Source organism: Colobus angolensis, unplaced genomic scaffold, assembly GCF_000951035.1.
Source record: "Colobus angolensis palliatus isolate OR3802 unplaced genomic scaffold, Cang.pa_1.0 Scaffold156, whole genome shotgun sequence".
In the NCBI taxonomy this organism is placed as follows: domain Eukaryota; kingdom Metazoa; phylum Chordata; class Mammalia; order Primates; family Cercopithecidae; genus Colobus; species Colobus angolensis.
Window position 1 is genome coordinate 4883316 of NW_012114666.1, and position 14888 is coordinate 4898203.

Here is a 14888-nt window from a genome sequence, read left to right on the forward strand (position 1 = left end):
CTTCATAGCAAGTCTATAAATCAACATGTGCATTTATTTTCAATCCTGTTCTCATTTGATGTTCCAAATTTTGTTCTTCTATTTTCTTTTGCTACATGCTATTTCATGCTGTCATAATCTATTGCATATGTCCTTGTAAGACACTCTGAACTTGAATTAAATAAATTGCATAGTCTGTCGAATTTCTGGCCTGCAAAGAAAAAGCATGCCCTTTCCAACATCATGGTATGTCTCCAGAGCAGTAAACCACCCTGAGGTTACCTAATTTCTGGTGTCCAAACCCCTTTGGGAGTAAGGTTTACATGACTAGGGTAGTTGAGTGGATGAGAAGCTATTTCCTTCCAGTTAGGTGGTTAGGTGGTGGTGGAGGTGGCGTTCTGAAGTAAATGAAGGTAAAAGGCAGACAGAACTGCAGAATCTCACAGAACGTGTTTTTCCTGCTCTGACCATGACCCACAGTTACTGGAGAAGGAAACTGCCCACCCAGGTCAACCCGGCAGCCTCCGTGGGTGAGGGGCACTGGGTAGAATACTTGGGGTGCCAGGGAGACATGAATGCCAGAGGAGTCAGGTGCTCAGTTTTTATTGGAGTTGGGAGGGCAGCCCCACATCAGGAAGAGAACCTGTTTCTGCAGGACGGTCGGCGGAGAAGGGAGGACTCCACCCAGGCTTGTGTTTGCCCTGCTCTGTGTATTCAGCCAGCAGGCTCTGCACAAGGAAGCAAAGTGCAGGGAGCCGGGCTCCACCAACAGCTAGGCACTGGGCAGCACGCACTGGAGACCCAGGACCCTGTGCAGGAGCAGCTCCGGGTGACACCAGGGGACTGAAGATACTCCCACAGGGGCTCAGCAGGTAACTGCTTTCAGATCCGTTAGGCATGGCTGGAGAGTTTGCTGTTAGTGGTAGACGGTGTCATATAGAGACCAGGGGTCAGAGAGGGTCAAGTCTGATCCCAGCTCTGCCTTCTGTTCACTGTGTGGCCTTGGATGTGTGTAAGCCTCAGTTTTGCTATCTGTGAAACGGACCCAAAGATGGCACTCATCTCAAAGTTCTTAGCTTTACAAGGAGCAAATGACAATGTGGTCGGTGCCAGGCGCATAGCCACATAAATAGCTCCTATTTGGTGGAACCATTGAGGGTCTTTTCAAGCACAGGACTTGGGGAGAAGTCAGTGGATGGAGGGATAGGCTGTGTGATTGGAGGATCCATCAGGGCAAGAATCCCGCATCGCTGAGTGGAATCTGAGCCTTCACCTTAGGCATTGCCTAAAGAAGTAGGGAGATCAGAAAAAGGACTTGTGGACTGCCTTTTGTGAATCTTATTTCATGCTCAAGACCACCCTGTGAGACAGCTGCTGATTCAAATCCCGGCTGCAGGACCTCTGCTGTTCACATCTCTCTCTGAACCAGTTTCCTGGCCGGAAGAGTCATTGCGATTAGAATGCGGGTGCGCTGGAGCCACACCGCCAGATGCCAGCCCCAGCTCCACCCTGGGCTGGCTGGGTGCCCTGGAGCAGGTTCCCTCAGCCCTCTGGGCCTCAGTTTCCTCATCTGTAAAATGAACCTAATAACAGTTCTGAGATCAAAGGGCTGAGAGGACTACTGCACGTAAATACCTATGCAGTTAGTAACTCTTAGCTGTGGTTCTTGTTTTTGCTGTTACCATCGTCTCCATTTTATAACTAGGAACATGAGGCTGGGTGAAGAGGGACCTGGACCTGGTTCCAAGGTCTCGTGGAAAGGACGCTGTGGAACTGAAATCCAATCGGGCCTGGGATGAGGGTGCAGCCAGTGAGACTCTCACCTTGGGCCCGAAATTTAAGGGATGCCCAAAAACTCTGTCATGGAGATAAATGGTATGTTAACGCAACTTTTTTTTTTTTTTTTTTGAGATGGAGTCTTGCTCTGTCACCCAGGCTGGAGTGCAGTGGCGCGACCTCCATCTTCGCTCACTGCAAGCTCCGCCGCCTCCTGGGTTCACGTCATTCTCCTGCCTCAGCCTCCCTAGAAGCTGGGACTACAGGCGCCCGCCACCATGCCCAGCTAATTTTTTTTGTATTTTCAGTAGAGACGGGGTTTCACCGTGTTGGCCAGGATGGTCTCGATCTCCTGACCTCGTGATCCACCCGCCTCAACCTCCCAAAGTGCTGGGATTACAGGCGTGAGCCACCGCGCCCGGCCCACACGACACTTTTAAAAGTCAGAATTAGTGGCAAGACGCCCATGATGAACAAACTATGAACATGTTAGGGAAAGATAAGATCAGGAACAGCGTTAATGTTGATTTTCTTAGATTTCATATTAAAATACTATTCATCTCCATGACTGAGCTTTTTGGCGTCCCTTACATTGCTCCCTGCAAATCCAGGGTCTGATCCACCTTAGCCTTGTGGGGATCCTGAGCCGATGACAGCGGCTTCAGGTCCTGGGTGTATATACTCAGGGTCTGTAGAGGGTGCTTCCTCCTAAATAAAGACGCCAGACGGGGCGGGGCATGCTAAAGTAGCTTTTCATTTAAGTGAGGGTGGGGGAACAAACCAATGTCCCAAATCAGAGAAGAGTCTTTTTTTCCAAAGAGTTCTGGAACCCACAAGGGTTTCGATTTTAGGAAAAAGGCATGGACTTTGGGAAAAGCAACGGGCCCGTTAAAGCCCATGGATTCTGCCTGCTTTACCATGACAAGAGATGTGGAGGGAGAGGAACTGAAAAAGGCTTCGGGGTGGGGGCGGGGGGACCTTTGCACCATGCAGGCCCATCTCTCCTGCTCGAGTATTAGATGTGAGTTGATTGTCTCCGTGTCTGCAGCTTCTCTTCAAGCCAAGTGCCCTGCCATGAAGCAGTTCAGGATTTGAGTGCCTGAGTCACGTGGACCCAGGTTCAAACCCCAGGTGTGCCTCTCTGTAGCTTTCTGACTGCTACTCTTGGGCAGGTAGGACTAGCAAGGTGCCTACCCTCGTGGAGGTGACATTCGTGAGATGAGGAGATGCATTGCTCAGCCTTGGTTTCTTTGTCTTGCAATCAGGGAATAATGGGATTCTGCAAGGGAAAAGGAGACAATGTGTGTGAAGTGCCCGGCACTAGGGTCAGGGCAAGGGTGAAGCCAGCGAGCACCTGGGAGATAAAATGCAGGGAGGCGCTTACTCTCTGCTGCCGATTCTGCACCGGAGATGGTTGCCTTCCTGCGTTTTGTGCCCTGCTATGCTCACCCTGATGCTGCCTGGCACATAGTAAGCCTCCAATTAACATTACCTGCGATTATCATGCATTTAAAAATGTTTGGTGCAGTAAGAAGACTATGAGAGTGAGCTCTAAGATTTTTAGGATTACTGCCCATTTGTGCAAACATAATTAAGTACTCCAAGAGCAAAACCTCAATCACCAAGCAGCCCTAAAACACCCAAGGTGATTTCGATAAAGGCACCCCTGCCCCCGGACCCACAAAGTCCCACACCAGGAATCAGGGCTTGAGCAGGACAGTGAGGACTGGATTTCAGTTGCCTGTGTCTCCTTGTGTAGGAGGCAACCTGCAGCGCTGTACATGGCACTCCTGATGATAGCTACTGTGTTCCTAGCACCGAGCAGGCACACACAAGGAGCTGCGGGACTGTGGGGCAGGCAAAGCAGGTCTGTTCTTTCTTTCTGCAAGGTCTTTACTGACCTTGGGGGCAGAGGGCTGGTTCTGCTGGGTGTGCCAGCCTCACCATGTCAGCTTCACCCTCAGCTGAGCGATGAGAAGGGCCCCCTGGGTTACCTACATTCCATTGCATTGATCGAAGGTGTTGCTTGTTTACTTGGTGACTAATTCTGTCACCATTCCACCCTTCAAAGCCACTCCCCCTTCCATTTAACAGTCATCTAGCTGCCTGCTGGCGATGACATTTCAGAAGTGCTTTCTCCAGGCCAGCTTTCATGGGGTTTGGCGTTTGGCCTGTTTCCAGGAGGAGGGCCTATTGTTAATCTGTAACTACAAGGAGGCGACATGGAACATCTATCACTGCGTAGAAGCGGAGGGATTTGAGGGCAGCTTCCGTGAGGCCAATTCACTCATGGATCAGAACACAGAGCTAACTCAATTATAACAATAATAAGATAAATGAATAACATTAGCAATAACTAACATTTACTTACCTGAGTACTGCCAAGCCCTGGTGCTATATCCTGACAGTGATTATCAATGACTCTTCAATTATTCAATCCTCACTTTGTTTTATTTATTTATTTATTGAGACAGAGTCTTGTTCTGTCGCTCAGACTGGAATGCAGTGGTGCGATCTCAGCTCACTGCAACCTCCGCCTCCCGGGTTCAAGCGATTCTCCTGCCTCAGTCTCCCGAATAGCTGGGATTACAGGCATTATGCCTCCACATCTGGCTAATTTTTGTATTTTTAGCAGAAACAGAGTTGCGCCATGTTGGCCAGGATGGTCTCGAACTCCTAACCTCAAGTGATCCACTCATGCTGGGATTACAGGCATGAGCCACAGCGCCTGGCCTAATCCTCACTTTAGATTGTACCATATATATTCCTTGCCTAGTTATAATTTTCTCGTTTCAAGAATGAATATACAAGAAATATTTTATATTCCATGTTCTATTGCATTATATATAAATAGTTCATAAAATTATAACATCACTTATACAGCACAAGAGATAGTATAAAGTATAGAAAGTAGAAAGTTAAGAGTCTAAACTCTCAACTTGAGTTTGCGAGGTTTAAGTCCTGATTCTCCCACTTACTAGAAGATGATCTGTATTAGTCAGCTTGGGCTGTAGTAACCAAAATACCATAGACTAGGTGGCTTAAACAACAGTCATTTGTTTTCTCATAGTTCTGGAGGCTGGAAGTCCAAGATCAAGGTTCTGGCTGATGCATTCTTGGTGAGACCACTCTTCCTGGCTAGCCAACAGCTGCCTTCTTGCTGTGTCCTCACACCGTTGAGAGAGAGAGAAAGTGCTCTTTGATGTCTCTTTTTATAATGACACTAATTCTATCAGATCAAGGTCCACCCTTCTGATTTCATTTAGCCTTTGTTCCTTAGAGGCCATATTTCCAAGTGCAGTCATATTGCACGTTAGGGCTTCAACACGAATCCAACACGAATCCATAGCATGAACTTAAGTGAGGAGCTTAAGTACCCTGGGCTCAGGTTCTGCATCTGTAAAATGGGGACAATAAAAATACCTGCCTCATAGGGTTCTGATGAGGATGTAGAGAGTTGACATAGAGACGTGTTCAGAGCAATGCCTGGCATAAGGTAGGCACTACAGAAATGTTAGGTATTATTACTGCTAATGTATGGCCCATTTTATTTACTGCTTATACTAACAGCTTATCTCTATTCCTCAACTGCTGTGCACCAGCCACCCAGTTATACAACACGTGGGCCACACCCTTCGAATCTTCACAGGAGCTGCATGGAAGGAATCTATTATGATCCTTCCTCCCACCCCTCACTCCTCAGACAAGGAGCCCGGACTCACGCACACAGCCAGTGTGAGCCAGAGGGGAGCCCACGCAGAGGGCTTGCGCTATTTCACCACCACGGATGAATTTGCTCACGTGCTTTTCAGAAATGCAGATCCCTAGGTGACACCTGGCTATCAACATGAGGAGAAAATCCCCAAGTCCGGGTGCTAGAGCAGGGTTTCTCAATATCAGCACAAGCAACCCTCAGCAAAGCAGGCAATTCTTCACTGGGGGAAGGGGGCAGTCCTGGGCATTGCAAGGTATGTAGCACCATCCCCAGCCTCTACCCACCGGATGCCAGTGCACGCCCCCCAAAGCTGAACCGTGACAATCAAAACTGCATGCGGGCATTTCCAAATGCCCCTTGGGGGCAGAAATCACTCCTGGCTCCAGAAACACTGTGCTCCACTTACTGTGAGGGAGAAACAAAGAACAGCATATTTCCAAAGAGAACGTGTTTAGCAAAGCAATGTAAGTCATCAAGGAATAGGACAAGATCCAAAATACAAAATATAGATATACGGTCCTGGAAAACTGGGACCAAAATAAAATACCCTAGACATTGTAAATATGATATCTATATCTATATCTATATCTATAGTGTGTGTGTGAGAGATAGATAAATTAGATGGTAGATAGATAGATAGATAGATAGATACTTATCATAAAGTTGAGATAGTGTCGGTCAAACCATCATGAGTTGAATTTGGGACATGTATATCACTAACACCTACTAGGTGCGTGCCCTGCCAGGCACTTTCCCATCACATTTACCCCTCCCCACGGTACCACGATGTATCAGGACATGCCTCAACCTCTGTGCCCCGGCTTCTCAGCAGACAACTGGGAAAATAAAAGTACCTAACCCGGAGGGTTGTTGGGAGGACCAAGAGAAGCAAATATATGCAAATCAGAACTGCTCAGCACAGAGAAAACACTCCGAATGTGTTTATTATTGTCACCATTATGAATACTGTCATTTTCCACAAGAAAGATACATTCAGAGGGGTCAAGTGCTTTGCCCAAAGCCCCACGATTGTGGGATTTTACGGAGGCCTGTCTCACTGCAGAGCTCTTGTTCTCAAGAGGAGAGAGGGGAGCCCTAGAGATGCAGGAGGGCGTGACCGCTCGACTCGGGCAGCCTCTGCGGGGCATGCGGGCTTGCTTCTGAACAACCAGCTGGAAAGCCTGCCATGCCCGCCAGTTCTGGAGGAAGGGAAGCTGGAGGCCCAGGACAGTTCTCTTGATTTGCAAGCTGACAAAACAGTGCACCAGCAAAGCAGTGCCCCTAGAAATGTTGTGAGTGTATTCAGATGCCTGGGTGATGGTGGTCTGTGGACCCCGAAGCCTGAGCTATTCCTCAGTCTGAGAATCCCTGGGCCTGGTTGTCTAGGTCAGGGTAGGCAGCAGCCAGGAGAGTTCTGACCCCAGGAGACACTTGTTCTCTCACCCCAGAAATATCCAAAACAGGGGCTCTCAGCCATGGAAACCACCTAGAGATCTTGAAAGTACCCCAATGCCCGGCCCCACCCCAGAGAATCTGCTGTCCTCGATCTGGCTGGGGCCTGGGCATGGAGATCTCAGAACTCTGCGGGAGGTTCTCACGTGCACTCTGGAGATGGGCCCCCAGGACACAGACAGGAGGCAGGGAAATGGAGGGGCTTTCTCATCTGATCCCCCACAATCAACCCCCAGTGGCAAAGTGCCAAACCCTCAAACACAAGCCTGATTTCAATAACAACACCCCTCCACCCACCAGAGCTTAGTATGTTTAGTGTCAAATAAGGTCATAAAGACAAAACACTCATATAATCAGTTCATGAAAGAAAGGGCATTTTAACACCCCATTCAAACTTTTTCTTTTTCAAAAATGAAAGCTAGCTCTTTCGATTGTATGTTTATCATGAAAAACTCTATCTGATTTATTTGTCTCTTTTTCGGAAATGGGAGAAAACTATTACAGACTAAAGTTACTGTCTGAACTGCCTTGAGCCTCAGTTTTCCCATCTATTAAACGGGGATTTTAAAAAAAAAGTCTCCACGTAAGTCATTCTGGTTTGCCCAGGGTTTTCCAGTTTTAACATAAAGAGTCCCGTGTCCTAGAACATCCTCGTTCCTGGAAAAGCCTTGAAGATGGTTTTACCATCACAGTATTTTTCATTCTGTGAGAATCACTGAGGCATTTGCTAAAAATACAAATTCCAGGGCCCCAACTTGACTTTTTGGTGAGAGGATTACGGGAATCAGAAATGTTGCCAGATTCCTCAGTAGAGTCTCACCACCAGGCACCTGCGGGAGAAACGGGCTTCAAAGAGCAAAGATCATATCGGGGAGAGTCCTATTCATGCTAACACTTGCGCAATGCTCGTTGTGTGCCGGGCCCTGTTCAGGGCACTTTGCTTCTATTCACTGGTTTGATTCTCACACCAGCCCCTTGAGATGGAGGCTATAATTATCCCGATTTTTACAGATGAGGAAACTGAGGCCCAGCGAGGCTCAGTCATGCTCGGAGATTCCAAACTCCAGAGCCCACATTCCTATCCTGTGTGCTACACTGGCATCTACACATTATTATCATTATTATTTTAATTATAGTATCATTATTGCGAGTTCCGGGACTTTTGGGGCACTGAAGGAGCTGCCATCTTCTTGCCAACTGTTAACAGAAGACTTCATTGCAAAACATCAAAATGCTTCTTTCAGTCTTCCCGGTTGTTTGGATCTAGTCCTGTAGTCTGAATAAATTCATTTCTGCTAATATTGACGTCAGCCAACAGATGGCAGTAACCTTTTGCTTTTGTCCCACCCAGATAAATCCTGTTCCTTAAAAGGTTGACGGACAGGCAGGAGCAATTTAGCAACACATGCATTATAACTGCTGGTGGAAAGTCACAATATCTGAATCCAGGTTATCACTGAAAACGACATGCCGTTAGATTTTCCTTCTTTCAGTCCCCTTCACCTTGAAGTGGCCGAGAGGCTACTTAGGATGTGCAATGATCAGAATAATGTAACCCCAACTCTGTGAGAAGAAAAAGCTTCTCTCCTACTTCCATACACCACGCATCTTCCAGCTCCAAGATTTTTCATAACCTCAAGCGTTGATTCAAAGTAGCTCTGTTAGGATTGAATTTATATTAAATAGGAAGAGCTTTAAAATAAAGCTTGTAAACCTACTGTTAAAATAATTTTAAAACTTGTTAAAAGCTGAATTTAGATAGATACTTTGTGTATATATATTCTCGCATGTGCATTTATGAACGTGTTTGTGTGTATCCTTGACCAAGACGTTTAACCTGCATGCCTCAGTTTCCACACCAGCGAAATTGAAATAATAACAATACCTCTGCCTTGTTGAATTGCTGCAAAGAGCAAATTAGTTTTACTGCAAATAAAGCTCTTAGAACAGTTTCTCAACAGATGGTAAGCACTCACCAAATGTTGTTATTGTTATTACTCTATCATTTCTACGATTTTTTAGAGTTGTCATTGTTTTTATACATAGTAGGTTCAAATCCTGGTAAACTTTCTGTAAAGAGCCAGATAGTAAATATTTTAGGCTTTGAAGGCCATAGGTCTCTGTTGCAAGTACTCAGCCCCGTCATTATAGCATGAAAGCCATCACAGACAATATCTAAATAAAAGGACATGGCTATCTTCCAACAAAACTTTATTTATGGATGCTGAGATTTGACTTTCATATAATTTTCATGTGTCACATTCTATGATTCTTCTGATTTTTTTCCCAACCATTTATAAATTTAAAACTCATTTTTAGCTCACTGGCCCTACTAAAACAGGCAGTGAGCTGAATCTGGCCTCCGCTGTTCTTTGCCAACCCTGGTCTTGAGGATTCAATGTTATTGCCCCATTAACAGACAGAAGCGATGATCTGAGGCAAGTGTGTGAGTCATGGATCTTTATAAATAGAAAATAGTACAAAACAATAAGTGTCCTATATGCTTTAGCGGTGCTCAGCTTTATCATGTGCTATGATCAGAAGACATACAAAATCCCCAGATTTGGTTACGTATTAAATTCCTGCAAGAGAACACATGGTGAGATCCACGACCCTTTGTCTGGCCTCCTCAATATCCAACTGCTCAATGCATCTACCACCAGGGAGTATAAACTCACACCAAAGGCGAGAGATCCACAAGAATCCTGGTGACTCATTGGCTCCTTTCAGCCAGAAATCAAAAGTCCTAATTTTTATTCCAAGAGCCACTGGAGCAGATAAGCCAGAAGCTAGGTCTTTGGAGATGGGCTACATTGGAATTATGTGTGCAAAAGAACTTTAGGTGGCAAGACAGCAGGCCTTTGGAGTGGCTGCAAGGGTTCTTGTGTAGGGATCGGATATATTAGGAGTCAGTTCCTCACTGGATGTTTGCCCTTGGTGAGTCTTGGAGGCTCCATTCCTCCTTTTTAAGGAAAGCTAGTAACATGCAGAACATTCCGGTGGTTAGGAGCACAGCCAGACTGTGTTTGAAACTTGCTCATTAACTGAGGTGACCTTTGGAAAATAATTTAACCCCCTTGAGTTTCGGCTTCCTCAGAAGAATAATGAAATCATGATGCCTCTATCTCACAGGAACACTATAGGACTACATGAGACAATACAGGTGAGGCACTCAGAAATTAGAGCTTGGAATTGAGAACATGCTAAGTAATGATTTCCTGTTATCATCATCATTATAACAAAGCTCTTCAGAGGTTTGGTGATGATGTGGTCATGTACCTAGGTCTGTGCCTCATATGTGAGAGATGTTATCAGTGGTTATTCCCTCCATTGACTAACAATAATTGAGCTCCCAATAAATGCAAACACACTGCTAAGATGAGGAGATACAAAATTGGGTGAAGGTAGACACTGCCTTTGACCTCAGGGTGCTTACCATTTCTTTTGGAAGGGAGACATAAATACTCAACTTTGCCCTTCACCTATGGGACAATAACCACATTAATGGTCATTTCAGAACCATCCTACCCAGCATTGCCACAACCTGCCATCTCCCATATGATCCCATCTCACGTGATGTTATTAATTACTTTTATTCGACGGGGCGCAGTGGCTCACGCCTGTAATCCCAGCACTTTGGGAGGCCAAGGCGGGTGGATCACATGAGGCCAGGCATTCGAGACCAGCCTGGCCAACATGGTGAAACCCTGTCTCTACTAAAAATACAAAAAAAACATAGCCGGGTGTTGTGCCACGCACCTGTTATCCCAGCTACTCAGGAGGCTGAGGCAGGAGAATCGTTTAAACCCAGGAGGCGGAGGTTGCAGTGAGCTGAGATTGAACCACTGCACTCCAGCCTGGGTGACAGAGAGAGACTCCATCTCAAAAAAAAATTACTTTTATTCACAACTTAGAACCCTTTGCATTTTTATTTAATAAGCACATATGTTTTGTTTAACATGAGCTAGACATTGTTCTAACCAGGTCACAAGCATTAACTCATTGGGTCCTTATAGCAGTCTTATGAGGCACAGAGAGGCTAATTAACTCTCCCAAGGACACACAGCCACAAGGGGCAGAGAGAGGATTCATGCCCATGCAGTCTTGCTCTAGAGTCTGTGCCCATAACCACTGTGCCATGCTGCCTTCAATTGAACTCTCAGAAATGACCTCATTTGTGGATTTATTGTTCATATGTTAACTCTCTCCCTGTGTACCATATTTCTGCTCCATGAAGTCAGAGGGCCTTGCCTGTTTAATTCACAGCTGTAACCCTAGTGCCTGGCACAGCAATAGGTCCAGAGCTGTGCTCAATAGACACAGTCATACGCTGCATAATGATAGCTTAGTCAATGATGGACCACATACACTTAGTGGTGGCGTGAGATTATAATATTAAGTATTTACTGTACTTTTTCTGTTTCGATATGTTTAGGTACACAAATACTTCCCAGTGTGTCACAGTTTACCCGAGTGTTCAATGCAGTCGCATGCTGTGCAGGTTAGTGGCCTAGGAACAATAGGCTATACCATACAGCCTAGGTGTGTAGTAGGCTGTACCATCTATGATGTTCACACAACCATGAAATCGTCTAACGATGCATTTCTCAGAACATTTCCTCCCCCTTGAGTGACACATGACCATATGTGTTAAATCAATGAAAGCATGAAGATATACCCAAGTAAGTATATAATTACAAACCCTGCTAAATGCTATGAAAAAAAAAGGCAGTAGTGTAAAAGCTTTTAATAGGGGAATTAATTTAGTTTGAGAATCAGAAAAAGCTAAAAATTATTATCTCAATTACCCTCATTCTAAAATCTTAATAGCTGTGACTAGCTAAGAGAGAAAAAATGCTATCTACACTGAACACACTTTTCATAATGATAAATATTTTCCCTATCATTGAAATGCAACTGAAAATTATGACTGCATTTAACTTTAATTCTTTTGAATAGATGAGTACAAAATCTCATTTCTATTCCCCAAAATAAATATAAGCAATGATATAGTTGAGCTGTGTCTCTACGCAAAATCTTATCTTGAAATGTAAATCCTTATAATCCCCACGTCAAGGGTGGGACCAGGTGGAGATAATCGGATCACTGGGGCAGTTTCCTCCATGCTGTTCTCGTGATACTGAGTGAGTCTCACGAGATCTGATGGTTTTATAAGCATCTGGCATTTCCCCAGCTCGCACTCATTCTCCTGGTACCCTGTGAAGAGGTGTCCTCTGCCATGATTGTAAGTTTCCTGAGGCCTCCCCAGCCATGCGGAACCATGAGTCAATTCAACCTCTTTTCATTATAAATTACCCAGTCTCGGGTATTTCTTCATAGCAGTGTGAGAACGGACTAATACAAGCAATTCGTTCTGATCTCAGCTGATGATAATACAGCCATGGGCAACTTACCAGGCCTCTGCACCTTAGTATCGCATGTAGCTTCGTTTGGTTTTGATTTCTTTCTCTCTTCCTCTCTTTCTCTCCATTATAGGAGCAATGGGTAACCAAATGAGCGTTCCCCAAAGAGTTGAAGACCAAGAGAATGAACCAGAAGCAGAGATTTACAAGGTAGTGTAGTAACCATTAAAGGGGCATCAGCAGGAAAAAGAAAAAAAAAAAATGAACTTCCTGTATTTGACAAGTGTGTTGACTAAAAAGTCCTGGCTGCTGATTGATTGTGTCTGTGTGTGCAAGACAGTGGAGTGAGGATAACCTAAAAGGTTTCAGAATCAGCATATTAAATTTGTGCTCCACCCCTGACTTGACAAGTGCCCATTTGAGCCTGGGGTCCCCTCCGTGCGAGGGGTCAGAGCTTCCTGTGAGGGTGGGATCCCCTGAGCTGAGGCACCATGGTGTGCTCTCATAATAACTGGAGTCCACTCTTAGAGTGAGTTATTTTGGTTCTCCGAGGTGTGATAGAAAGCTGGGGAGCTTCTAGAAACACAGCCTTTAAGTTAAGTTTAATTTTTGTGAGACATCCTTGTATCTTCGAGGTTCTTCCTTGAGTTCTTCTGATTTTGCCCCCCAAGATTTGTGTCACAATGTCACATGGTCTGTTTCAGGACAACGTGTCTGCTCAGAACGGGGTTCCGGTGGTGATGTCGACCCACACAGTTCAGCACTTCGAGGAAGGTCAGTGGGAAGGGCACTCTGGGAAGGGCAGCTATCCTCTCATGGGGAAGGAGGGTCTGCAGATGCTGTTTATGGTGAAAAAAAAAAATGAGAGGGTTGAAGCCGCAGGTTCACTTTGAAAATACTTGCATTTGTTCCTTGGGCTACCATGCACGGGTGGCTTAAACAACAGAAATGTATTGTCTCACAGTGCTGAAGGCCAAAAGTTCAAAATAAAGTTCTCAGCAGAAGTGGTTCCTTCTGAGGATCATCAGGGAGAACGTGTTCCATGCCACTCTCATCGGCTTGTGGATGGCCATCTTCTCCCTGCATCTTCATGCCATCTTCCCTCTATGCACGTCTAAATTTCCCCTTCATCATATGAAAACAGTCATGCTGGATTACGGCCCACTCTAATAACCTCACCTTAACTTGATCATCTGCAAAGATTCTGTTTCCAACTAAGGTCACATTCACAGGGGGTTAGGACTTCAGCAACTTTGGGGGCGATATGATTCAGCCATAACAATGGATCTCTCCTGAGTATGTGTGACAGCTGGGGGTGACTGAGGAGTTACAGCAGATAAGATAAAAGCAATAGAGTGAAAACATGAAGATTGGCAGACCTAGGTTGCAATCCCTGCCCTGCAGATTACTGGCTGTGTGACCTGGAACAAGACATCTGCTTTTCTCAGCCTCAGTTTTCTCATCTGTAAAATGAGGATAAAAGTACCTACCTCAGAGAATTGCTATGAGGATTAAAGGAGGTTGTTTATTAAACATTTAACATGGTCCCCAGCGATATTTCATATATTCCTTTCCCCAAAATGTGCACAGCCTCTGCCATTATCAGCACTTACGAATTCCTCCGAAACTGCTAAGTTATACAAGACAACAGAATTTTGTCCACATGAGGGCAGTGTTAAAACTGAGGCATGTATTTACCTATTTGAGTTTATCCTGGAGTATAAGACTATATATTCAATGCTTTCAGGGTGGTCAGGTTCGACTATGTGACAGATACATATAAATTATATAAGAAGAGGTAGTACAGCCCAGTAGTTGAGGGTAAGAACTCTGCAATCAGACTGCTGGCTTTGCCACCTACTAGCTGTGTGACCTTGAGCAAGTCACCTAACCTCTCTGAACCTCTGGCTCCTCATCCATACAGCGGAAATAATAACAGTACCTATAGCATAAGCATCTGATATAACGAAAGCACATACTACAGTGCCTGACAGATAATAAGTGCTTCTATCATTATCATATTATGGTTATGGGTGTTTTGATTCACATATAAGATTCTGGGCTTCGGTTTCCTTTCCTCAGTAATGAAGGAGGTATATTACAGCATTCGTTCCAAAGGTTTTAGAATTTCCTGGGGAATGTATTAAAATTTCCATGGCCTAGTCTCATCCCATAGCTGCTATTCAGAACACCCTAAGCTTGGGGACTGAGAATCTGAACTATTAGGGGCTCTGTAGAAGGTTCTTTTTTAAAAAATTTCATAGCTTTAGGGTAAAAGTGGTTTTTGGTTACATGGATGTGATTATATAGTGGCAAAGTCTGGGCTTTTAATCTACCTGTTACCCGAGTAGTGTACATTGTACCCAATAGGTCATTTTCAACCCTCATTCCACTCCCACCCTCCCTTCTTTGGAGTCTCCAATGTCCATTATACTACCCTATGGCCCTGTATACACACAGCTTAGCTCCCGCTTATCAGTGAGAACGTGCAGCATTTGGTTTCTGTTCTTAAGTTGCTTCACTTAGAATAATGGCCTCCAGTTCCATCCAAGCTGCTTCAAAAGACATTAGAAGGTTCTTTTTTAAAAAATTTCATAGCTTTA

At 45.0% G+C, this 14888-nt stretch overlaps 1 protein-coding gene across 3 annotated transcripts in view; it reads left to right on the plus strand.

Moving 5' to 3' along the window:
- Positions 1–449: 449 nt before the first annotated feature.
- Positions 450–14888, plus strand: part of BCAS1 (breast carcinoma amplified sequence 1) — a 124504-nt gene continuing 110065 nt past the window's right edge. For all 3 annotated transcript variants that reach the window (XM_011936719.1, XM_011936720.1, XM_011936721.1), the window contains exons 1-3: positions 450–851; positions 12419–12495; positions 12990–13059. In XM_011936719.1, coding sequence (XP_011792109.1) covers positions 12424–12495; positions 12990–13059 — 142 coding nt within the window. In that variant the 5' untranslated portion in view covers positions 450–851; positions 12419–12423. The remainder of the gene's footprint in view (positions 852–12418; positions 12496–12989; positions 13060–14888) is intronic.